Source organism: Myodes glareolus, chromosome 10 (genome assembly GCF_982192425.1).
Source record: "Myodes glareolus chromosome 10, mMyoGla1.1, whole genome shotgun sequence".
Classification (NCBI taxonomy): Eukaryota; Metazoa; Chordata; class Mammalia; order Rodentia; family Cricetidae; genus Myodes; species Myodes glareolus.
This window is the reverse complement of record NC_142035.1, coordinates 65,233,801-65,260,908: the sequence shown is the minus strand read 5'-3', so window position 1 is coordinate 65,260,908 and position 27,108 is coordinate 65,233,801. Positions and strand designations below refer to the sequence as shown.

General features: G+C 41.6%; 1 protein-coding gene across 3 annotated transcripts in view; it reads left to right on the top strand.

Annotated features, from left to right (window-relative positions):
- The window catches only part of Fmn1 (formin 1), a 366,255-nt gene that overhangs the window by 271,097 nt on the left and 68,050 nt on the right, over positions 1-27,108 (top strand). For all 3 annotated transcript variants that reach the window (XM_085696503.2, XM_085696502.2, XM_048459738.3), the window contains one exon: positions 15,469-15,561. In XM_085696503.2, coding sequence (XP_085552629.2) covers positions 15,469-15,561 — 93 coding nt within the window. The remainder of the gene's footprint in view (positions 1-15,468; positions 15,562-27,108) is intronic.

The following is a 27,108-nucleotide window of genomic DNA, read 5'->3' as shown; positions in this document are numbered from 1 at the left end:
ACCTGCTGCAGCCTAAATAAACAATCCTGAACTTGGAATATGTTTGTATGAGAGAGAGAGCCATAACTCAGCCCCTGGCTTTCAGCAGGGCCACTGCGATGCAAAGGCTTCCATTGTCCAGCTCTAGGGGAATTGCTAAATGAACTATAATATACGTAGCTGAAACGTTCTTATAGCTGTAAAATACAGTGCTTGTGAGTTTTATAAAGTAAACATGAGAAGTTTTATAAAATAAAAGAGATTTTATAAAATAACATGAGAAAATGTGAATGAAATAGTAGTAAAATTGTAAACATTATATTGCCAAGTGTAAATATATAAAAGTTCATGTGTAAAGGTGACCCCTTTGATGTTATGGAGGGCAAGGGAGGTGATGCACAGACCTAGACACAGAAAACCAAAGGGAAGCTGCTGGCTGGCTCTGGCCATGGTACCAAGGAGAGCATTTTTCCATAGTGTTTTTTTTTTTTTTTGTTTTGTTTTGTTGTTTAATTTTCTTTACATGTGTTTGATACCTTTATAGGACTCTTTAGAAGCTAACTGCTCTTCTCCAGGATGAATTCCTTTCCACTTAGAAGCCCAGTAACATCATGCTTAGCTCATGCCTCACATGGTTTAGAGTCCATCTGGAGGTCAGAATCTTACCAAATGGGCTTTTTCTTTTTCATTAAAACTAGACTCTCTGTCTTTGTCTCTGTCTCTGTCTCTGTCTCTCTCTCTCTCTCTCTCCCTTGTTTTGAAATAGGGTCTCATTCCACAGTCTAGCCTGGACTAAAACTCACTATGTAGCCTAGGCTAGCCTTCAACTCATGATCCTTCATCCTCAGTCTCCCCAGTGCAAGGCTTATTTGTCCCAGCTCTCCTGTCTATTACTTGAAAGATCCTTATTTCTCTAAACTTGTCTTACAAATAGATTTATGTCAAAACGTTCATGAGTTCTTTGTGAAATGCTTTATCTTTCAAGTTATATATTTACATATCTTACAAGACCTTTTGGAACTACAGTCATTAGTTCAAATGAAGACTTCTAAAGATGGCGATTTTCATGGAGGCTCATGCTCGGATATTTTAGCAAATGGCTGGATCATTTAACACTCTATAAATCAAATCATGCCCAATCCATCTGTATTTAGGCTAGTCATGGGTAGGTGATTAATGAATATTTTTCATGCTAATGCCTCACAGACCAAGGCTGCATCCATAACCACATAATCATCACAATGGAAACAGTGACTCAGCTCTGATGTCTGATAGGAGGGTCCTATGAATAGTGTAGACAGTGCCGTGCGAAGGCTGTAGTCCGCGGCCCAGCTTCGCAAATCTTTCCAGAAGTCCTAAAGCGTGCTGGCATGTCCTCACTTAGCCTTGTCACTTCTGCTTAAATTTTTTCATGCAAAATACTCACAATCATGGGACATTAAGGTGCATTTGATCTCGAGCAGCCTCCCCCAGTGAAGTGAATCAGAATCATGGGATTCCCCTGGGGTTGAGATTCCTGGTGGGGTTATTTTTACACAGCATTCCTCTGGAGAAAGAGGCACCCACTCTCTGGAGGCCTGTGCCCCTTCTGCACTTAATCAGAACAGCCCAGTGGAAGATCTTTCTGTGCAAAATGATTTCTGTTCGATGAACTTTTTGTGGTTTTGTCTTTTGTTGTTGTTGTTTTGTTTGAAAGAGTAATGGAATGGCCTCTTCATGGAGTCCTGGTCCATAAGAGGATCTCTAAAAGCATCTCAGGCAGTTAGGATCCCATCAGAGGGGTGTGTGTGTGTGTGTGTGTGTGTGTGTGTGTGTGTGTATGTGTGTATGTTGTGCGCGCATGTGTGTGCATACACACACACATGTTTGCGGGTATGTGTAGAGGCCAGAGATTAATATCACATTGTCTTCCTCAATCATTTCTCTGCCTTTTCTTGAGGCAAGGTCTCTCATTGACTCTGGAGTTTGTTGTTTCAGATAGATTAAATGGCCAGTGGCCAATAACCCTGTTTATCCCACTGTCTCTGCGCCCTAGCACTGGGCTTACAGGCTACGACCACCACATCTAGCTTTCAGATTACCATTAGCAACGTGAACTCAGGTCTCCATGTTTGCCCAGCAAGTACTTTACCCATTGGGCCATCGTCCTAGCCCTGCCTATACACAACATGATAAAATCCTTGGCACAGAGGACCGTATTTGGGCTTACAAGTTCCACGTGAATTCCAGGGCTGGAAAGATGTGGCTATAGAACTCCCAAGACTGACTGACTGTGTTGGGGCAATCAGGAAACAAAGTGAACAGGAAGTGGAGCTAGGCATAGAACCTCAAGTTCTTCTCCCAGGGCTCCACCTCTTCCAGCAGAGCTCCACCTGCTTAGTGGTACACAGCCTTCCCAAACGGCACCACCAGCTGAAGACACCAACTTAAGCACGCGAGCCCATGGGAGACTGCCCATCACCTAAAAACAAACCCTCCCTGGCCTGCTGTGCTTTGGCTGTTCTTTCTCTAACTTCATTTTATACACTTGTGGAGCTGTAACTTCATACATACATAATTATAAGGTCAGTCTTCACCTCGCCCACCCTTCTCCATCTTGGTGTACTCCTCCTAACCCCTCCTTCCCAGGAAACCTTGTGAAACCTCCGGTGTCTTCCATGGTGCCAGATTCAATGGTCACTTGCCTGTCTTCGTCCATTAGTAGTATTCTTTGACCATTAGTAGTGCTGCATAGTGCTCTGTGTTTTTTCCATCTGGCCGTCCTCTTTTCCTCTCCAGTCACGAGTTCCGCATTCCTCATTTTCTAGTCGTCACCACAACTGGCCTCTTCTGCACTGTTTGCATGCCCCGGGGCTGTGTCCTATACCCCGTCTCTGCCCTGTCTCCTGTCCCTCCTTGGCAACTCATCTGTTGCTGTGGCTTTAATTACCCATTTTATGTCAGTGACTCCCTGGTGTGTATTTTTGTCTTGGTCATGTGTCTTCGAATGCAGGCTTTTATATACAACATGAGTGCCTAGTTAACACTTCATGCTTAACATGTCCTGAGTAACATTCTTGATTTTTCCATCTCAAGTTTGTTCATGGCCCCCTATTACTTTAATTATAATCTGTAGTCAAATATCTTCACCTTGAGACCTCTCCTGACCTCTTTAAAGACATCTGTAAGCCCCCTGTGCTTATGGTGCCTTCTGATGTCCTTCCCCCATTCAGGCTGGCTCTGGTGCCTTCAACAAAGACCTTTCTCACACAGACACTTTTCCTGGAGCTAAAATCTGGGCACCAGGACAATAGCAAACCAAAGAGAGGAGGTCCCTGAGCTCTGTGACTTACTATATGCCCCCCTAACCTACCTCAAGTAACCCATGCCTCTTCGTCATGTTTCCTTTCATTCAAGTATCCCCTCTTCCAAAACCTTTCTTGACATTTTCAACCTACTTCTCAAGTTGTCTTTTTTTGGATAATCTTTCCCAGTCCAGTATGCATTAAGAAGGCCCTATCCAGTTTTCATGACACAACATTATAATGTTATGTGTTAATTTCCTAGCTTTGTTTTCGTCTTGTTTTGGTTTTTGTTTTACTGTCTCTAGGCTGCAAACAGTTTGATGAAGAGGAATGTGGGCCTTGTTGGGCAGTGGTGTCTAATGTGCTGTGCAGTGGTGCACAGCAGATATTCCAACTTCAATATATGAGTATTTGTCAAATGTGTGGTCATAGTAAGGCTAAGACATCTTGCATCTATGACTTAAAAGCTACTCGCCACAACATCCCATGTCCGTAGGATGCTAAGGGCTGCTAGAGAAGTGCATTGGGCCGGACAGTGGTGACACACGCCTTTAATTCCAGCGCTCAGGGGTCGGAGGCTGGCATATCTCTGTGAGTTTCAAGATAGGCTCCAAAGCTACACAGAGAAACCCTGTCTCGAAAAACCTAAAAGGGGGCAGGGAGGCATTGGTGCCCGTCTTCCTCCTTATGAATCCTCTTCGCCCTGTGCCATCTCTAAGGTCATTTCCATTTCTATTCCCATCGCACACCCACAGCAAGCACTGTGAGCGCGGGAGGCTTGAGTGGAGTTGTGAGGTCCGTTTCACAGAAGCCATCCTTCACCAAGTCACTGTTCCTATCCTTTTACCCTTGCCTGTCTAGAAGCACTTCACCTTCTTAAGGTGAATCAGACTCTTCCTCTCCTGTGAAAGATAGCATCTCATTCATTGCCTGAAGCTGGGATATCAAATAATACCTATCTAGACTTGTATTCAAGGAAGGCAGAGGATATGATTCCAAGAACTCATTGGAGAGTTTGATCCATTAGAGATGTGTAATATATATACACACACACAGAGAGAGAGAGAGAGAGAGAGAAAGAGAGAGAGAGAGAGAGAGAGAGAGAGAGAGAGAGAGAGGAGAGAGAGAGAGAGAATTAAAGAAGAGGGGAATCATGAATTTGAGAGGGAGAGAGCAGGAGCCAGCACCTCTAGGGCCATGTGGGCTGGTTGAGTAATTAGAGACAAACTCTATGGAAGCCATTGTGGATGTGAATAGAGGGCTGGTACTGTCAGATATTATACAACTACTTTCCTCCAGTATAGGGACAAAATCAGGGACAATAAATAGTGCACATAGGAAGAACAGTTCAGGAGGTATGAATACTTTAATAGATATCAGTGAATCCAAGAGATCACCAGGATATGAAATTATGGGCAAGACACATGATGTTGAGCGGCCTACAGATGGTCACCAAAATGTTTATTGGGATGGGATTGCATAGCATGGCAAGAAAAGAAACCTTGAACAAAACCCAAAAGAATATTCACATTTAATGGCCAAATATAGGAATCCATCTGTAGTGCAGCACTTGCTCTATATGCTATGTGCTACAGTAATGGTTCGCACGTCGGGCAAGGGACACAGACAGCCAAGAATGCCCCCTTTATTGTGGTCCAGGGCAGCTTACATAGGGTCTCCTTGACTAATGGCCATGCCCTAAATCTCAGCTGCAAGCCCACCAGAAACCACTCCCCTGCCATCAGGAATTCCTGGGGGTCTCGTGCTCAGAGCAGCTGCAAAACAAGTTGTTTGCTCAGAGCAGCTGCAAGCATAGGAAAACCGGTTATTTAGTCCAGCAGGCAGGGGGTCACGGAAATTCAGAGTCTGGGTGTCCACAGTCCCCAATAGCCATCAGGAGGGCCAGAAAGCTCAGGCAGCAAAGACAACAGAGAAAATTGGGAGCTACAACTCCCAGGAGGACACAAAAGGGGAAGCAGCCTGCAAGGGAGTCCTGCTGCTGGCTCCCGCACTAAGCAATGACTGGGTGACCTAGTGATTTCAGAGGACACTTTCAGTGTCTTGGTGGGGGTAAAGTTTCTTCAAGGAAAAAGAAATTTGCAAGGATAAATACTGGCAATTTTTTTCAAGACATGGTTTCTCTGTGTAACAGTCCTGGCTGTTCTAGAACTCGCTTTGTGGTCTGTGAGTTTGAGGCCAGCCTGGACCACAATGAATTATATTTTCTTCATCAAAATAACAAAAAGGTAGTTGTCAGATTTAAATGGAAACTAAAATGAACAGGTACAAGAAAAATATTTTATTTGGGCTTCTTTTAGAAGGTGAATTTTAGAGCCTTAGGTGCAACTCTGACTTTCATCACAGTTCCAGTATATGTGGGCCAGAGCTACCCTGTAGATCAGAAGTCGGAAATAAGCTTGTGATATACAAATACTTGGAAAATCAAACATGATAGTCTACCTTCAAAAGATAGCAACAACTGCTGACAGAATTCTACTAAAAATAACTGTAACTTGACAAGAGAATCACAAGCAATACAGATAAATTAAAAGTTTGTTAGCATTTAAAAAGTGAAAACACAAATAGTAGAGATGGCTTAGTGGTTACAAGCTCAACTGCACTTATGCAGAATCTAGGTTCTGGTTCCAGCACCCACATGGTGGCTGTAACTCGAGTTCCGGAGGATCTGATGACCTCTTCTGGCCTCTGTAAGCTCCTGCATGTACACAGTGCACACAAACTCATGCAAGTACACATACATGTACACACACAGATTTCAAAAAATTAATAACAGGCTGGCTATAATGGTATGAACCCCAGTGGTTCAGCGCTCAGGAGAGGCAGAAGCTGGTGGCACAATGAGTTCAAGGCCAGCCTAGGTTCCATTCTGACACCGTCTCTCAAAACACCCAAACTACCTCCTTCACCTCCCAAACAGCAGTAACAACAATCCCAAACAACCAAACACCACCAACAAAAGACTAAACTAAGAGTTTAACAACATTATTACAAAATACAAATATATATATATATATGATATATAATATACTTTAACAGTTGTACTTTGCAAAAGAATACTCCTTAAAACCTTCTTTCTTTTATTTTTGAGAAAAGACCCACTGCCTAGATCAGTGGTTCCCAACCTTCCTAATGCTATGACCCTTTAATACATTCCTCATGTTGTGATGACCCCAAACCATAAAATTATTTCATTTCTGCTTCATAATTGTAATTTTGCTACTGTTCTGATGTAAATATTTGATATGCAGGATATCTAATATGTGACCCTTTGGGTCTCAATCCACAGGTTGAGAACCACTACTCTAGAAAACCACACTGCAGATTTTAGTCAGCACCCCCCATACACACCCCTTCCTCTTTTAGCCCTAGGCAACCTTAATCTACACTGTCTTTTTGATTCTGTTTATTTCAACTACTTCAAATAGAATCGTATAGTACATAGTATTTTATGATTGGCTTCTTTAACTCAGTATCCTGTTTTCAAAGATTTATGTTGTAATATGTATAAACATGCCATTGTTTTTTGTGCTCAAATAATATCTCATTATGTATATAAAATGCATTTTATTTATTCATTCATCCATTGGTGAACTATTGGGTTACTACTTTATGGAATATGTCATATTCTACTTTATGGAATATGTCAAAGCTGTCAATGCAATGTAATGTTCTATTTAACCTTGGAGAAAGAGGTACTATGTATTGTGTACTGGTAGAAAGAAGCACATGCATGTAACAGTCTGTGTAATATAGTATTCTGAGGTAAGCAATATCCTGATTCAGTGTGCATGTTTCTAAGTCCTGTGTTTTATTTGCTAGTATACAGTTGCCCACTCAAAAATTTTTAACAACTTTAGGAACAAATATTTACTCTTGCATGGATAGTCTTTGGTAGAAATAATTTGCTTATACCAGCTGAATCCCCAAGCCACAGCTAAAGAAACATCTTTGGTTCCTTATAGATTGTCCACAACTTGGTCTTTGGTATACAGCTGTCTACATTGAACCTGGAAATGTGGCTTTTGGAGGGCTCCTTGACACTCCCCCCCCCAAAAATTAACAAAGCAGTGTCCTTCAGATCTGTATTGCATGTATTTCTCTTAGAATAGAATTTCCCTTTATTCCTGCCCACCCCATCCCCTGCCTAAGATTGCTGATAACACCACTACTACCCATTACCACACTATGCTGTTAATGTTGATAATATGATCATGAAAGAAAACTTATGCACAAGAAATACATGCTTTATTTTAGGAGTACATAATTTGGCTTTCATTTAAATCATGTTGAAATCTCTCTCTTTACATTGCCTTTTCTATATAGCCTTTAAATGTATTATATATATATGTATGTGTATGTATATATACACACACATAGTTGCATGTTAGGGATGTAGCCTAGTGCTAGACCTTTTGTCCAATATTTTAAGGTCCTGGGTTCCATCTCTAGCACTGTATAAGAAAGGAAAGAAGGGAGGGAGGGAAGGACATAAAGAAGAAGACATAAGGAAAAAAAGATATGGAAGACCCACAAAGCAGGACCATCTCATCAATGCCAGCCTTTAACAAGCACATGAAAATGTTTTAATAGTTTATTAATTTAAAAATCTGTGTTTGGCTTTATGTAGAAGTCTCTGTGTTGCTGCTTTCCAAAGTAAGATATACTATTTTTCTTTTAGCATCTTATTATATTGGGAATACTGTAGCTAATAGTTTAGGTCAAAACTAATCATTGTAAAGTGTGTAGGTTAAGCTATTAATCCAGATTTGATTTCTAAATATACCTGCACATAAAGTTTATGTTAACAAAAGTATATTTTGGGGACTAAAGCTAAAAAATTTGTCACTCTTAAGAAAACCCACATATACATGTATTAATTGACTGTGAAAAGCACTGGTGAGAATATTGTGCTCCTATAGCTAAAATGATGAGGGTAAAGGTGTGTCTCAGGAAAAAAGTGGTGGTACATTTGCATGCAGTTCTGATTACTAGGAACAGCCATCACTATGTGCTATACAAGAATTATTTGTGATGCATGCCCTACAGTGTCTGAGGAAAGGAGACTGGTTCTGTCACTGACGTCTCCCCAGTATCTGGTCCAAACCCACACACATCATAGGAGCTTAGCAGACATTTATCAAGTTGATGTATTTATTCAGTGAATTCCTTCGTAATTAAATTCTTCACAAAGCATCCTAGGCTCTTAACAGCCTGGATCCATTTCTCTCTCTCACCTAAACCCCATTGATATAACACAAAAATGTCCTATAAGCAAACAATTTGATATGTTGCTATGACAATCCTTAATGCTGGCCCTTCAAGCATGGAGCTTGTGGAAAAGACAGATCTTATAAAACTTAAGAATGAGTAGGACCAACACAGAACCATGGAACCATGAAGATTCCTAGTTGGGAATTAAGTAAGCAGAGAGAAGACAATTCCAAACTGGAAAGGCATAAATCCTAAGTAAAATATATTCCGACTTTGCCACCTGCTGCATACAGTTCCAGTAACACATGTGCACACGCATGCATGCACGCATGTGCATACACACACACACACACACACACACAATGCATTCTGACTTAACTGAGTCTAGATAGCAGTCTCAAAGTAATTAATAGTAATTTCCCATGTACTTTGAAACAAAATACGTATGATTTTGACCAATTGTATCAGAGTTGCTTCTATGTCCTTCTAACCTACTTTTGCTTTTTTTAACATGCCTTAAGGAACTTCATTTTTAGAGATCAGAAGCCAAAAATAGGAAGCCACCAATCTGACCTTAGAAGTTTGACATTTGAAATCCTAAAACATTCAAGAACGTAATTTCTTTTCACTGCAAGAAGTCACGAGTCCACAACCTTTAAATGGAAGTCTGATTTTAATTGTTCTCTATGATTCCATCATGTATCAGTTTACACTTCCCTCGTACAATGACCACTTATTAGTAGTCAACTTTAGAAACTCAAGTTTTTTATAGTTGAAAGTTTTACAGAAAGAAAAAAAAGAAGACAGACTTGGTTGGTTTTAATGCTGGAGGTCCTGGCACAGACTGTGTTTAAGGCAACTTTGGTGGTCTGGCAAGACTGTGTAGTAGTATTCTGGTTGGACAATGAGTGGCATTTACGGATTTGTCCATGACCTCGCCTCTTTGTGCGTCTCCAGTCTCCAGTGTCATCATTAATTAGTCTTAGGTCTCCCGTTTGTCTCTTAGAAAGAGTCTTGGGTAAGCCAAGTTAATAAATTGGAGTGTGTGAGCTGCTGGCCACCGGAACATGCAGCTATGCAGGGGCAGTTGGAGGGCAGCCTTCTCCTTTGATCCTTTGGAGAAGTTTAATTCTAGCAAGTCGCACGGGAGCCCCAGCCTCTGTGGGGGTGCAGAGATGTCCTCCCAGCAGACCCATGGGACCGCTGTCATTTGTTCTGCTTTTACTTTCTAGTTTCAAAACCAGGAGGCTCAGAGAGATGGGGAATGATTTTGTAAGCCAGCTCACCTTTTTTTTTTTCTTTCTTTCTTTCTTTTTTTTTTTTTTTTGTTGTTGTTGTGTATGTGGGGGGATTTGTTGGAATTCTTCAGGGGATTCTCACAATAGGTGGTAGGATCACAGCAAGGAAATGAGAGGCCTTATTTCCACCTTTTTCAAAAATATTATCCCCCCTTTTTAAAAATCTATTTTAAAACAATCTTTTCTCGTTTTACACACCAATCCCAGTTTCCATACCCTCCTCTCCCCCTGCTCTCTGCACCTTCCTCCCACCGCACCCCCTCCATCAACTTCTCAGGAGAGTAAGGCTTCCCATGGGGAGTCAACAAAGTCTGGCACATCACTTTGAGGTAGGACCAAGGCCCTCCTCCCTATATCTAGGCTGAGCAAGGTAATCCCTCAAAAGAGATTGAACTTCAAAAAGCCAGTTCAAGCAGTAGGGATAAGTCCTGGTCCCACTGCCAGTGGCCCCACAGACTGCCCCAGCTACACAACTGTCACTCACGTTCAGAGGGCCTAGTTTGGTCCTATGCAGGTTCCCCTGCTGTCAGTACAGTGAGCTCCCACTTGCTCAGGTCAGCTGTTTCAGTGGGTGTCCCCATCATGGTTTTGACCCCTTTGCTCATATTATCACTCCTCCCTCTCTTTGACTAGTCTTTGGGAGCTCAGCCCACTGCTTAGCTGCGGATGTCTGCATCTGCTTCCATCAGTTGTTGGATGAAGATTCTATGATGAGAATTAGTGTAGTCATCAGTCTGATTATAGGGTAAGGTCAGTTCAGGTGTCCTCTCCACTATTGCTTAGGGTCTTACCTGGGGTCATCCTTGTGGATTCCTAGAAATTTCCCTAATACCAGGTTTCTTGCCAGCCCCTTAATGGCTCACTCAATAAAGATAGCTCTTTCCTTTCTCTCCCTCTCTGTCCTCCCCCATACTGGTCATTCCTTTCCCTCTTGTTCTCTCCCCCCATTCCCTTCCTTCTCTCTCCACCTTTCCTTCTGCCCTCCCCCTTCCCAATTTTCTCAGGAGATCTTATCTATTTCCCCTTCCCAAGGGGATTTGTGTGTTTCTCTCTTAGGGTTCTCCCTGTTACCTAGCTTCTCTTGGGTTGTGGACTATAACCAGCCTACTCCCATCTTCCAAACGGGAGATCTCTGCTGTGTAATACCTCTGTAAACTGAGCACACAGCTTCCTCAGCATTTAGTCCCCAGCCATCACACTGTAATCTCCCCACTGTGAAATTTTTCCTGACCAAATTTACTAGATAATCATAATAACAAATATTATTTTTCAAAGTTGCTTGATGTGGGAGTCCCCCCTGTGCTGTGATTACCATTCATGAATAAAGAAATTGTCTTGGTTTGTTGATTGGGCAGAACTTGGGTAGGCAGGGAAAACTGGATGGAATGGTGGGAGGAAGAAGGCAGAGTCAGGGAGATGCCATGGATCCACTGCCAGAGTAAGACATGCAGAAACTTTGCCGGTAAGCCATTGCCACGTGGTGATACACAGATTAATGGACATGGGTTAAATTACGATGTAAAAGTTAGCCAATAAGAAGCTAGAGCTAATGGGCCAAGCAGTGATTTAATTAATATAGTTCTTGTGTGATTATTTCGGGTCTAAGCTAGCCGGGCGGCCAGGACGAACAAGCTGGCCCTCCTCCTCCTACAGTTGCTTGCTAATGCTTCACATTCTACAGACTACTTTTGTGCTTTATCTCATGTCATGCAGAAAGGAAGGTGCCACAGCACACCTGAGTCCAGGGAAGCCTTGCTCCAAGGACATGCTTTTTCCAGTTCTGTGACATGGCTTATAAAATTTGAACCATCTTATGGGCATTCCATCTGTCACTGCTTTCAGGACAAAAGAAGAGCTGCAATAACCTTTTCAATTCAAGAAAAGTAGAAGTCATGCTTTAGTGACCATGGATACAAGCTCTTCCTAAGCTACACTTTGATTAGAAGTGACCTTGAAGGAATCAACTTCATGCTTTCAGTTATATCTCATTTTCTAAATTGATAACATGACTTACTGTTTGTGCTCATAAAGGCAGTTATAAAAATTGTTACTGGAATTTTTATGTCAGTGAGGGATTTTTGAATTTCAAGAGCTAATGGTTTATACTGTGAGAAATCATACGACTTCAGGTATTCTCAGAGTCATAACTGCATATCAGGAGAAAAGTATGCCTCTCTAAACGTTCATTGTCAAATGATGGTTCAAAGCAGAGCTCATTCAAAGTTTATTTGACCTTTTGCCTGTGCATTGATCTCCTCTAGAAATGCACAGACAATATGATCATCTTTGCTACCTTGCTTATGCCTCCTGGGAGGAGGTGATGGGCGGTGCTAAAGTCATGAAAATTCACTAAGCCAGGAGCTGGGGAGGTGACACAGCCAGAGAAATGCTTGCCAGATACATATGAAGACCGAAGCTCAGGTCACTAGCACCCATGTAGAAGTCTGGCATGACAGCACTGGTCTGTAGTCCCCGTGCTTGGAAAAACAGGGACAGGATGGGATGGGGTGGGGGTTGAGAGCTGGTTGGCCTGCCTTTGATTCAGTGAGAGACCCTGTCTCAAAAATAAGACAGAGAGCGAAAAGAACATATCAGTGTCACCCTCTGGCCTCAACATGCATGCACATACTTGTAAACATACATACTAAGCACGTACACACACATTTAAAATACACACACAAATGAATGTATTTTTTAAATACACTAATCCCTTTTAGGTAGACTTGGAATCACCCATTATGGCTTTCCCACCCTTCATCCCTACCCTGAGTCCATATTCCAGATCTGTTAATTCTACCTTTAAGGTGTGTCCCAGTTCAGTCTCCAACTGCCTCTCCCTTTTTCTCTGTCCTCTGACAGCACTCAAGCTCAGAACATTTCTGTTTCACGGTTTCAGCAAGATAAGTGGTGTCAGGAAGGATGTTTACCATTGTCCAAATTATTTATACTTGGAAAACTGGAAAGAGAAATTTCATAATAGTGGGGAAGTTATAGAGTACTTTTTAGAAAGAAGATCAAAAATGCTTTCAAAGAAAGCTAAAAATGTCCAAATACTTATGTTTTTGCTTGTTTTTATGTCTTACGTGTTTATTTGTTGTATGGATACATGCATGTTCATTTGTGTGTGAGCTCATGCAAAGGACAAAGTACAACTTTTAGGGTTGATTCTCCCTTTTAACCACGTGAGCCCAGGTATTGAACTCAGGGCAACAGGCTTGGTGACAAGTGCCACTAAGCCATCTTACTGGTCCCAGAAGCAAATATTTTGAAATGGTTTGGCTGATTTAAAAAAAAAATGTTATCTATTCATTTGTTCCAAAATAGGATTTGTATTTTTCACCTTGGTGAACTGTAAGAAAAAAAATTCAGTTAAAGTCTGCAGACCAATGGACAGGTTTCCCAGCCAGCCTTGGGACAGGTGTCTGAATAGCAGTAGATTGTCTATTTAAGCTCTGGCCAGAAGTCTTTGAAAGCAGCTGTGATGGTAGAAGCTCAAATAAGGGTTCTCCTGTACTGTGATCTAGTAACCCTGCCCTACAGTGAAGGCCTGGAACCCTGAGGTTATGCTTAGAAAACCAGAAAACCACACAAGATGGCTTCGAATCATGCTCCCTCCCCAAGCACATCTTCAAGTCTCCCAGCATAGTTGAAGAGTCTAGAAATCTGGTTGCCAGTACTGCAGCTGGAAAGTGTGAAGCCAAGTGTGCTAACTCCCTCCTGCGACATGAGCCCTTTAGAGACTCAACGGGAGTTCAAGGCAAGACGGTCCCAGACAGAAGTGTGCGGTCCCAGACAGAAGTGTGCGGTGACTCCTTGCAGAGGGGATAGGGAATCGCTTTGTTTGTAAAAACACCATATGACTGCTTAGAATGTTCCTGATGTAAATAAAGGTCCCTTCCCAATGACTTATCTTCAAAATGCCTTACCTTCTTGTTTATAGATTCTTCAAAGTTATAAAGTATACATTTGTCTACACACACGCGCCCCTGGAGACAGGGATTCATATAGTGCCAGGCCAGGCTAGCGCATTCTGTGTAGCTTAGTCTACCTCTACACACAAGCTCCACCTGCCTCTGCCTCCCAAGCTCTTGGATGGCAGGTGTACACTATACGTCTAGGTTTTTCTCATTTTATTTTAACTAGGTAGCATAATTTGCATATGATAAAAATCCAAGGTTTAATTTTGGTGTCTCAGACAAGGGTCTATCAGTAATTTCCAGCCATGACCAATAGTTGAAGCCTCTGGCCAAAAGCATATTGAAAATGTTTGGGTGGAATCTTCACCCCAGCCCCTGGCATTCATATATCCAACAAGTCTAGAATGTTCAGGTGGGAGCTCCACTCCAAGCCTCCTCCCCTATCTCATTCCAAAGCCCACTAAATGATGACCCCTCCGGTAGAGATGCTCAAGACCACTCTTGCAGAGTATTTAAACTACCCCTCCCCAGAAAATAGACATGGGGTTTTTTCCAGTCTTCCTTTCCCATCTCCTTTCGAGGGCTGTGAAATCATCCGGGAGCATTGTATCCATTAAACCTGAGCTTTTTCTAGTCCGTATTGATTTGGTCTGATTTGGATTGTTATGTCAGCAGAGAGACTTTATGGGGTACAGAAGCTTTACAGAAAATGCATCTTTTGCCTGAGCTAACCACTCCTGGAGACAGTGAACTCTTGATCATGATACTTTATATGTAATGAAATCAGAACATTTTGGTTCAAGGTAACCTGATTATCAAAACAGTAACTTGTCATAAATTCTAGGTGTCCTGTCTGAAGCAAACCAAGGGATATTATTCATGTGTTAGTGAAGTGTTAGGTGAGTGATGTGGGGGTGTCCCATTGCTTTCTGAGAATAGTATTTGTCACTCTGAACTCAGGTCCCTCCCTCCTTCTCCTCATTGGTCAAACAAATCAATCTTACCCGTCACCTGCTCCTTACATTTGTCTTTCTCCTACAAAGCCTCCATGTGGATTTATTTCTGTATTTTGTGTTCGGTTTATTTTAAAGCTTTGCAGTGTCCCACATCTCTGGGTCACTAGGCACACTTGGCTGTTAATGATTTTTCTACTCTGAGCTCGTAGTTTGGATGAGTATAGAGGAGCTAGTGTGTGCCAGGCGGGGTCCAGGGTTCTCTGCCCTGTTCGCTGTGTCAGGACTTATGCTGAGTCAACACTTTCATCTTGACAATGACCTTTGTTTGTTCTAACTGAGAACATGAACTCCTCTAACATGAGGAGCAGATGCAGTACTTCCTAAACTGGACTGGAGTGTCTGTGAGCATAAAGAATAACTTGATGATTCTGGACAGTTTGGAATTATGGGAACTTCAGCAAAATCCTTTTCAGTTTATGACTCTGAAGAAGGTCAGGGGCCTTTCTTCCCTGGAATTAGTCCTTAGGTACCTTCTCCACTCGATTATGAGAAACAAAAAAAGCAGAATATTTTACCTAGCACAGCTTATAGATCTTCTTGTGAATGGCTAAAAAGAAAATTAAATGTTACACATATCCCTGCTCTGAAATAGAGGTACAGAATGTGCTATTTTTTCCCATGGAGTTTGGTTAGACTGTGGTTGCTATGGAGTCTGTACAATTGATAACATAACGCTGTGCCCAAGCAGGATCTCAGCAAGTAATTATTCCCGGTTAAGTCTCTTCTATACTTCTCTTTGCAGCAAGTGAGCAACAGATGAAGTTGGTGTGCAAGGAGTCCCCGAAGGAGTATCTGCAGCCTTTCAAGGACAAGCTGGAGGACTTCTTCCAGAAAGGTAGGAGGCTTTCTCGGGTGCACATCAGGACACTCAAGAGCTTTCTTGACAGCACTTGAGGCCTCCATTGCCACTTCATCCCCGGTGGCCACAGACAACACCACTGGGTCCATGGTCCATCTTCCAGCGGTGGCTCCATCCTCAATGTAGATGGAGTTGCCCTGTATCTTTGTCTCACCTTCTGAGACCATTTCACACTTTCAGTCATTCATTGTCATTCCTGCTTTCGAAATATTTTGAAGGCAAACTTCTCTGTCACCTCTGGAGCCCAGATGACCTGGGTCCGTGTTAGCTGATCACAGTGCAGATGTGCACGGCTTGCAACACACGTGTCCTTGGTCCATGTTACCTGACCACAGTGTAGACATGCTGTCAGCACAGGTGACCTGGGTCCACGTTAGCTGATCACAGTGTGGACGTGCAAGGCTTACCTAGTCCTGCAGCACACTCAGATTTGTTGTCAGCCCTGAGAAGTCAGTGAGGATCATATGGCTGGTCTCATGATGGTGTAAACTTGGAAACGTGAAATTTGTTATTGTTTGTTTTCCATTTATATTTTCCATTCCTTTACAGAGAGGCAAACTGGGGCCCCGTGAATGTCATCATCCCACTGCCCAGCACCCTTTGACTCTTTGGCTTAGCCAGGAGATGCAACACTTACTTAGAAACCTTTGCCTGTTCTGTGACTTCCTCCATATTTTTGGTAGAACTGGGAAGCTTTTACTCATCACAATTAGTGAACAGGAAAATACAATGCTTTTACGTATTTCCTACTTTAATTTCCTGAATTCAGTTTAAGGTTTGCAAGAAAAGGAAGTGTGGAGTTTTTGGAGGGAGCTTTCTTCTTTACTAGAAAGCCAGAGGAAATGCATGCGGGAACTGTTGGGTAAATTTCAACATGCTGTTTCTATTACTGAATAAGGCCACATGATACCACACCATCAACAAAAGGCTGCTAAGTTGGGTCAGTTGACGAAGTATGGCCAAACCACCTTGGAAATTAGCAGAGAAATTCCCAGTCCATGAGTCACAGGGACTCCGTCCCAGCTGCTCTCTCTCTGCAGAGATCCCTGCTCGTTCCTCTGTGGCAAAGCCCTGTTTTCGAGAAGGCAGAAGGCAGAGCTGATCTTGCTGACCCTCATGTTTGTTGGGAGTAACGGATCAGGCTAGATATCACCTTGAGAGCAAAGATTGAGATATTTTGTTCTGTGTGCCTGTGACTAGGTAGGTTTTTTATGTGAGTCATCAAGGTAAATATGTTGCTTTGTGGTTATGCCATACATACACAACCTGTAGATGCTCCCGTAGCCAGAAGATACTTCCATTTGTTAGGCTTAATTCATAAGACTCTTTTCACATATGTAAAATGAACTTGAAATGAGGTACATATGGCTTAAATTTATATTAAGATAAGTATAGATAAAGATCTATACTTTAAAAAACCTCCTATTATTCTATATCTGGAAAATTCTAACATGTATATATTGGAGTATTTTTCTGCCTGTATATCTTAATGACCTTAAAAATCTTTATACATGGAGAATTCTAATACTTTAATAAAAAGAGGTAGTTATGAATAGATTAGAACCTTGAAAGCTTCATGCTTTGGAAATTTACTGCATTTCTTACCTCAAAAAAGCAAGTCCTAAAGTAGTACCTGAGAATTAAAAAAAAAATAGAGTATTTTGATCTTATTGGCCCTCCCCCCCAACTCTACCCAGATCCATTCTCTACATCCTTACTTTCCTACCTATTTAACTTCTATATTTTTTTCCTTTTTAAAAGATTTATTGGATCCAGTTTGTGTTGGTTAACTACACATGGGAACGGGGCCTGCCCTATAGGTCACATCACTAAAGGAAACTGACTCTTTCTCTCCCGGTAGCCATCAAATGCCAATAGTCTCTCAGCTTTCAATTGGATTTCATGCCCACCAACAGGTTCTGAAGGTAACTAAGAGTATTTGCAGGAGCCTCTAATTCTTGTGGTTCTATGGAAGCCCATTGGCCTACAACTTCAGAAGAGGTAACCCACTGTTCTAAGTCTCAATAGCCAAAACAAGTTCTAGATCAACCACCAGCTTCTCTGGCTGTGGGAGCTCTAAGGTAGATAGTGTCATTGTGGATTTCAAACCATAGACTGTTGTTGTCAACTTTAGTTCACTTTTTAATGAATATTCAAAGATATGTGTTCAGAACCTGCCATATGTGAGATACTGATCATTCTAAAGTGATTTTATTCTTACAACTGTACCAAGGACTTTCTTGTTAGACCAAGATGAGTTATAGACAGCTCTCCTTTAGCCAACAGAGTGAAGGGAAGGTGAAAAGGATGCCAGGAATTGTCTCAAATCATGTTTTAAAGGAAATTATCCAAAACGAGACACAAAAATGAATTTGGAGGGAATACTATGTTCTGTTTTTTTCAAACTTAAAGAATGTTGTGGGGATTTTAAATGTTCCCAGCATGATGGGGTGCAAAGCTCACTGTACAAGTAGCCCATTATTGTTACCTTATTGTTTAACTGAGTTTATAAAAACAGCTTGGACTTGCACTGTCTGATACAGCAGACATCGGCCGTGTGTTGCAACTCCAATATGACTAAATCAGAGAAAATCCTTTCTGCTTTCTTAATATTGATTGCATTGTAAAGTGATTGTATCTTCATTTATTGGGTAACATAAGTGAAATATAGCCTTAGCATTAATCTTTTTATTCCTCTTTTCAATTGTAACTATCAGACTACCTAAAATTCTGTGTGTGGCCCCCATCTTTCTTCATTGCCTTCTTCGTCACGCTTTTCCGGTTACCCCTCTGCCTTCTCAGCAGCATCGTCACAGTGTAGAGGTTCACAGACTCACCCTGGACCCTCATCAGCTCTATGTCTGACTGCCAGCTCGGGCTGCTTGGGTGACAGTGGGACACAGTACCACATGGGACCGTGCCTTTGTTGCCCTTCAGTATATAACTGAGACCTATATGATGCAGAATGCTTGCCTAAATATGTTTAGAAGCTGTAGCTTTGCTCACTGGCTAGACACACAAATGAAACATCTCTTCATTATTGGGACACTAAAGAGAAGTTTCTTTTTAAGAAAAGAAAAAAAGAGTGATTTGTTTGTTTTTAGTTTCACTTGGCTCCATTGTCCATGGGTTGTATTTAGGCAGTACGTCATGATGTACTGTCAGGAGAAGACAGTACTACTTTTTGTTTGGTTTGTTGTTGTTGTCTTGGGGTTTTGGTGTTTGTTTGATTGTTTATAAACAGGGTTCTCTGTGTAACAGCTCTGGCTGTCCTGGATGGCCTTGAACTCAGCTACCTGCCTCTGCTGGGATTAAAGGTGTCCACCACTGCTGCTGGCTACTTTTTTAAAGTGTTTTTCTTAAAAAGCTGTTTCTCTAATTAATAGAAAACATACAATTCTTTGCCCACCACAAACATGCATTATTGACCTTGGATTATTTTATGGCAATTTAGTGTGACACTTTATCAGATTTCACATTCTCATGAGTCGCTGCACTATTGCCTGTGCTTCTAAGGGAAAGATAGCTGCTAACCCAAGCCTTCATGTGTAGACCATAAGATATACCTTGATATCAGAAAAGCTGAAATGTGAAATCTCCATCAATCTTGAGATTGGTAGAAGACTGGGCATTCAGATCAGAGAGGAAGAAATCCCAATACTTCAGGCAGAGTTGTGGAGGAGATTTAAGAAAGGAAATACTTTTTGGTAAGGCTTTTCCAGAGGTGTTTCTGCTGGCAGAGGCGACAATCTCAAACACTCACAAAGCGTCCTATGGTCTGGATCCTATGAGAAATAGGTCTCCTTTTCATCATGTCCCCTGGCAACCCTCTAGTGATGAGCACCTCCTCCCTGCTCTTCAGAAGAATTCCACTTGGGCAGAGGGAACACTGCTACTCTCATAACAATCCAAGATGTGATGTGTTCAGGGAAGGGCTGAGACTTGGTGTGACCAAATCTTTGAATTTACATGAAGACTTAGAGAACTGTAAGGAGGAGAGACTCGCCCTAGGACTAGAAGAACCCGGGATTCATATTATACCCAACAACCAATAGTGAAAAATACTGTGGACAGGAATGGCAAGTGCTTGCTGGGCTGTGATCTTGTTAGGTGGGGGAATGATGGGAGATCACTTTTTCTTTTGTTGTTAGGAAATATAATTATCAATAATATAAAAAGAATTGAAGGAGCAAGAGACTTTCAAAGAGCCCGAATAGAAATAACGATGGTAAAAGGAAGGAAGGAGGGAGGAAGGGACGAAGGGAGAGAGGGAGGAAGGAAAGATTATACAAATGAGCTGTATTAGGTGCATCGCAAGAATAAAGCAAAACTTGAGGAGAAGGTACTCTCCCTTTCTTGCACAGATGACTGGCTGGATACTTATAAGGAAGAGAGGAAAATAAACTGTGGACATGCTACCTTCGATGTGCATATGTGGCACACAGGTAGAGGGACTGGGTTTGTGAGAGAGAGTTTCGTGACACTGTAACATGATGCTGTCGTGTACAGAGTTCACACTCAAGAAACCTGCGACTGAGTTACAAAAAGAAATCGGAAAAAATTATAATGTTTTAGAAAGTTCACAGGTTTGCGTTGGGCCATAGAGCCGCCTGTGGGTACCAAGCAGTCCACAAAGTTAGTGGCTTAAGACATAAATGACAGTCCAAAGAAAAAAATGTAGAATAAAAAGATACTTCCAAGTATCAGAGAGCTGAGTACAGGGTCATATCAAAAGCAAAACTGAGACAGCGTAACTGTGCAGAGTGTTTAGCAAGACAGCTAGTTTTCTGTTAGGGGTCTTCTCGCTCATAAAAATCTTAGCAATTACATGGTTTTTTTTTTTTTAAAAAAAAAAAAAGCCTGAAAAGTCACATGCATTGTGACTCAGTTGATTCGTGATTGGAATTATTTGAATATACGCAGCAGTTCAGTTTTCAGTTTTTGTAACAATCATGATGGCCTAATTTTCCATTTGTAAATCATATCCTGTTGCCACACTTGAATGAGACGATGTGTTTATCCTGATCATCCTTCCTTTCTCAGAACACCCGTAAGTAGTGTTGACAGAGCCATGGTACTAATTTTCATTCTCAACTAATTTTCATTTCCTGAGTGAAACAGAAAGGACCTTTTAATGGCACCAACTTTCTGGGTTGCGATCCCTGTGGTGTCTGAACCTTTTCCCTTCTCTTCCACAGTAGGCTCTTGTGGACGCCAATTTACAGTGCAGCTCTAAGTAACCTTGCGCAGGCATTTGTTTTGTTTGAGTTTGTGCTTTCCCACCCTCAGATCAAACATGGCCAATAATGATATGGCCTTCAAGACCATGATGCTCACATTAAAAGTCCTCATAAACATAGCAGGGATCCTGTAATTGAAAGAAGCCACAGAGCAACTGATTAGATCCTAGGTCTAGATCTTATAGGTGGTCCTTTCCTTGTTGTTAAATTGGCCATTTGTGTTTATAGCTTTGGCAGGGAAGGCTGTAACTAGAACTGGCCTAATACAGGGCTCTCCCACACTTGGCCTTATCTCATGTTCTCTTACCTGGGAGCGGTGATAAATTTCAACCTGACTCTGATCAAGCAACTCTGGCCCTGCTTTCTCTGTGGTTGTTTGACCAGCTAAGACAATACTCTCCTTAATATCCAGAAACTTTTCTGTATGGTAGTAATGATAAGGATAATAATAATTCAAAGCTCCAATAATTTTACCAAGCTAAAAATAAGACAGAACCGGTAACTGGTTTCCCACATTGAGTGCAGGCAGTTACAGTGTACAAATGGCTCAGTCCTCCACAACAGCTGAGACTGTGGCTGTCTGACCCTCTTCACGTTTCACTTTCTCTGAGCCTGTGGTACAGTCTTATCGTGATCTATGATAAATATTTATCCCTGTCTGTTGAATTGGTAAACAAACACCCTGAATCGGGTGAAGTCCGATTTCATTTTCCCTCTGTGGCTTTCGTGTTTCAATCCTTTTAGAATTAGAGAATCAGAGTAGCATCTAGCAAGCGATATTTTCAGCCTATAATCCCCGGTGCTGTCTAGGCCTCCGACATATAAAAACACCTCTGTTGAATATATGCATGTAAGAAGTTCTTTTCTACAAGGCTTCAAGTCAGATAACACTGGCATAATTGAACCTCTAAGCATGACAGTAGCCGACCACAGGCAGCCTCTCCATTTCAACCTCAAGGTCAGAGAAGTAAAACTGAGCCGTGGGTTTAGGTGGTTGTGGAAAAGAAGCAGTCATGTAGGGTGTCCTGCGAAAGGAAAGGACTCATCACACAGCCCGTGGAGGAAAGCTAGCGCATTGTGTTGCTCCTAGGACTCTCGATACACTCCAGAAGGTGCTAGCGGGGCTGGCTTCCGCTGTCGCCAACAAAACGGAGCACCTGTGATCCCGGTCTTTGGAAGGTGAAAAACTACCTCAGTAGAGGCTTATCTGAAAAGTTTAGTTTGGCCCTTATTTACTGATGGATATTTTGGGGGTCCATTAGGTGGCTTAGCAGGTAGAGGGGCCTGCACATAGACCTGATGTCTGCCCCAAGATCCCCCACACAGGTGTGACAAGAATGAACAGAGTCCAAAAAGTTGGTCTCTGATCCTCCCTCTCTCTCTCTCTCTCTCTCTCTCTCTCGTATGTATAAATTATTCAGAGAGCTCATATTTACCCCTTGAAGAAAATTCTTTCCTCCCCTCCCACTTGTCTTCTTCCTCCTCCTCAGCCTCCCCATCCCTCCTTTTCCCTCCCTTCTCTTCTCTCCCCCTCCCTCCTCCACATACCTTACACCACCTTCTTCCCACCCTGATATCTTTAATTTACTGTTTTTGTAAAATCCAGGCATCCACTCGGCTTTCAGTAACTCTAGGTATCTTTTTACTTTTTTCTTCAACAATCAATTGCTAAAAGAAAAATGTCTCAGTATTTGAAAATATTAAAGAGGTCTATAGACAAACTTTAGCATTGTTATAAAAGTCTGTAAAGCTAGTAGGTCCATGACTGTAGGTGGACTTTTCTGTCCGTCCAGCCAATTCCCAAATAACCACACAGAGACTTATTATTAATTACAAATGTTCAGCCAATCGCTCTTACATTTTAAATTAACCCACATTTCTTATCTACACTCTGCCACATAGCTCGGCACCTCTTCTCTGTATGGCAAGTTCCTCTGCTGCTTCATTTGCATCTCCTTGCTACTCTGAGACTCCTCCTTTTCATGCGAGTCCCGCCTAACTTCTACTTGTCCAGCTATTGGCCAGTCTGCTTCTTTACTAACCCTATCACAGTGGCAGTTATTCACACAGTGTAAAGGAATATTCCACATATCAGCAAACAGAAATTATTTCCAGAATATGAAGATAATTAGATATCAGAAAATCAAAGTATAGTTGCCTATCACTCTCAATGGATCCAATGGGAAAATTTACATGATCATTGCTTAGGATTCCATGGTAAAAAAGCATATTGCAAAATTCAATATCCACTCTTCATTTTAAAAAGCTTAACAAAACACTAAGTACTGTATACCTCCTTACTATAATGGTAATAAAAAAAAAAAACCTGTCAAAGCCCAAAATTTTTAGCCTTTGCCACACGAGTTCCCAGGCATTGATCGATGAAGAGAAAAAGCTTGTGGTTGGGGGAGTTGTAGAAACTGCTCATACCACGTAGGAAAAGATTTGGTTCTTAGGATAGAAGATGTGCAGGGCAAATGATGCTGAAATTTCATTTTCTATTCATTAGATCAGTAAAATTAGGAAAGTTGTGTAGCAGAATATCTTGGCTTTGTAGGATGATGTCACTCTAATGTCTTGCTTAAGTATGTTTTCTAGTCCCTTTTTGGAGTTCGTATCAATAGCAGCACCTACAAAAGTTTGGTTTGTGCTTCTGGAAGGAAGTTGTACCATGTTGGCACTGATATGGGGATGCTAAGGTCCACATTCAGGGTGGGTCTCCCACCTCATTGACCTGTTCTGGATAACCCCTCACAGGAACACCCAGTGGTTTGTCTCTTCAGTGAGTCTAGAGCCTTCATTGGCAATCATTATTAATTATCATAGTACTTTACCTCTTATCTTTTCTTCCCTGTTACTAAAATCTAGTTCTCTATTTCAAGTTGGTCCCTTAGCTTTCTATTACAGAATATCTATATGTTCATCCCAGGACAAGATAAGGAATCTGTATCTTAAATTACCCTAGCATGCAGTATCCCCCATGTGTAACCAAAGGGTAAGAGCAAGTGTCAATTATGCCTTAAGACTGTTGTCAGAATCCAACAATAAGTAGGTGTTTGCATTTCAAGTCTTAAAAATTCTAATTTGCGAAGCGGAGTGGCACACCTTTAATCCTAGCACTCAGGAGGCAGAACAGGCAGATCTCTGTGAGTGTGAGGCCAGCCTGGCCTACAGAATAAGTTCAAGTTCAGACATAGCTAGGACTTTGTAATGATACCATATCTAAAAAAGGAGGATGAGGAGGAGAAGAAAGGAAGGAAGGAAGGAAGGAAGGAAGGAAGGAAGGAAGGAAGGAAGGAAGGAAGGAAGGAAGAAATGGAAAGGAAAATCAAAACCTTTACTTCTGTGTTTTTTTTTTTAACAGGATCTCATTGTGGCCTAGTCTAGCCTCTGTGTCAAGTAACTGTGTAGCCAAGGCTCACCTTGAACTCTTGATCTTCCTGCTTCCACTTCTGCTTTAGGGGTTCTGCCTGGTTCCTTAACTCTAACTATTGAAAGATAATCTTTCCCCTCGGATTTTTAGCAGTTTCTCAGAACTTCACCCAATGAGAGATGGTGATTGCTGATATAGTTTGGAGAGATGTTAAGCAAATCTTGTCAACCCTTTCTAGATGCTCTGTGAAAATACAAAAATTTAGCACACACACACGAAGTCACATACACTCATGTGGCCAGCCACCCACCCCCCAAGCATGTGAGACTGGACTCTTTCATTGATTTATTGGAACAAGGATTAAAATGTAAATTCATTTTTTACAAACTTGAGCAAGGCCTTGAGTCATGTAAACATTCAAGTATTACTAAGATCTAGCTCACAGTGAAAGGGCTGGGTCTCCCTTTCTTTCATTTACTCTGGGGGAATTCAAGGTCCTGTGATTACCATAGGCCCTTTCAGATCAAGTAGAAGTTGGGGATAAACAAGTTGGGCCCTTTCTTTCTATGTAACCACCTTCATATCCACATGTGGAAATTCCCTTGCTGTATGTCACTGGTTTCTTTAAGAAGAGCTAACAATACATTAAGTTGTATTTCCTAGAAGCTGGGTTTTGATAACTTCTAAAGTTGTAGTCATTATATTGAGCTACAGTCTCCTAATTTACTTTTGCTGTCCTGACAGTATATACATTTATGTGTTAAACTTTTGTAAATGTAGTTACTACTTTTAAAAATAATGCATCTACATTCATATATGCTTCAGTTTTGCGTTATTAGCATGAGGCTTAGGTTTGCAATAGCACCTTTACCTGTAGGCACTGTATAATGTATGTGTTTCAAGTTCTGAATGAAGTGGAGGGATCATTGTACTTCAAGTTAGAAAACCTTGTCCTAAACACTGGCTTTATCACTTCACGTCCTTGAGTCTCTGCTTAGATTTAGAAATACCTCTGACAATGTGATTCTCACATTGCGGTGTCACAGTGAAGAATAAACTGAGGTAGCACACACACACACGAAGTCATCATATAAACCCTAAGACCTTAAAAAAATCAAATGTTATATTTAGAGTATACTGTCTTCCACTGGCAACCTCAGTGGGGAAGAGTCTAGGTTTTGGTGGGGAGCAGAAGTGGTGCTGTGTGACCTAACAGTTGGAGCGTTTTGCTTCACTCAACTGCAGCAATCTGTTGAGATGGCTTTTGTCGTCTCTTACTTTCTCACCAAGGAGACCGAGTCTGTGGGTTTGGTAACTCACTTCATGTCAGCATGACCTCATACCCAGTGCTAGTCTCTGCCATACTAATAACTCATTTCCCCTTGTGCCAAGATGCTGATGGGCAAAAGAAACACTTTATATCTCACCAAAAAAAAAAAAGTAGAAAAAAATCATAACAGCAGATTTGCTATAACCAGGATAGTAGCTTAGCCTTAGGGACCACTTTCGGGAAATCCCAATCAAGAACCCTGTTTGATGTTCCAACAGTAGCAATCATGTGTTCTAAAAAGGGGGGCAGAGTGATGGATATTCGAGCACTTTGTGGAATCAGCATTGACCTCTGCATCTTGCATAATAGTTGTTTTTCTGATAAGTTACACCAAGTCATTGTTGGCCCAGCCATCACTTCCTCTTTGGATTCTCAACAACTGTGAGGAGGTTTTTCTTTGGTTTTATTTATTTGCTTTTCATTTCAGGATTTTTTATTTACAATTTTTTGAATTTTTGATTAAAATATAATTATATGACCTCCTTTTCTTTCTTCCCTTCAGTCCCTTCCATGTACCCTTTATTCCTTCTCAAATTGTTGACCTCTTTTTCCTGAGTATCATTGCTACACATGTGTGTATGTGAGTGTTTAAACATAAATATATAAATAAACCTGTTGAGTTTGTTCAGTTAGAGGGCTCATCCCTGAGAGCCAATTACCCCTCTCTCCCAGCAGTCATTAGCTGTAATAGTTCTCTGTCTATGGCTGGGACCCTATGAAATTTCGTCCTTCTGGATTAGTGGATCTATTGGTATTGTCATTTATCGGGTCTTGTTTAGGAAGCCATATTGTTGTGCTATCATGGATGTCACTTCCTTGACATTTCTAGGAGATACCATTTCACTGCAAACTTCCTGGTCCCCTGGCTCTTACAGTCTTTACACTTTCTCTTCCATCATGTTTCCTGAAACTCAAGGACATGTGTTATGTTGTAGATCTGTCCATTGGAGCTGGGCACTTGACCTCTGCATTATAATCAGTTGTGGTTTTCTGAGGTCTCCATTTGCTGCGAAGAGAAGTTTTTTGTTGTTTTATGTTTGTTTTTGATGTGGGATGAAAGCTACAATTAACTATGGGAATAAGGGTAAATACTACAATGCATTAGGAATTATGCTGTCCGGTAAAGTGACAGTCGTAGGTTTTCTTCTAAAATCATGACGTCACTAGCTCTGAGTAGTTGGCTAGAGTTCTAGTACCAGACACGATTTCCCTCCTGTGGGATCGACCTTAATTAGACAGCTGTTGGTCACCTCCAAGATACGAGAGCCACTGTTGCTTCTATAGGGATGTCTCGACACGCTGGTCATTGTTGTGGTTCATAGAATCATAGCTGGATAGGACTTTTGGTTGCTCTCCTCCCTTGGCAGCTTGTAGAGCCTCTTCTGGTACTATGGAAGCTAATTCTCAGGGAGGAGACTGTTAGGTTAGATATAGCTTGGATCTCCCAAATCCCATGTCTGAAATTTTCAACCTCTGAGAGGCAACAAGAGCAACAATCATAACCTATATTGTTTGGAGTTACTTGGACTACCCTGACCAACAGTTTGAGTGGTGGTTTCTCATGCCAGGCACTAGGGTTT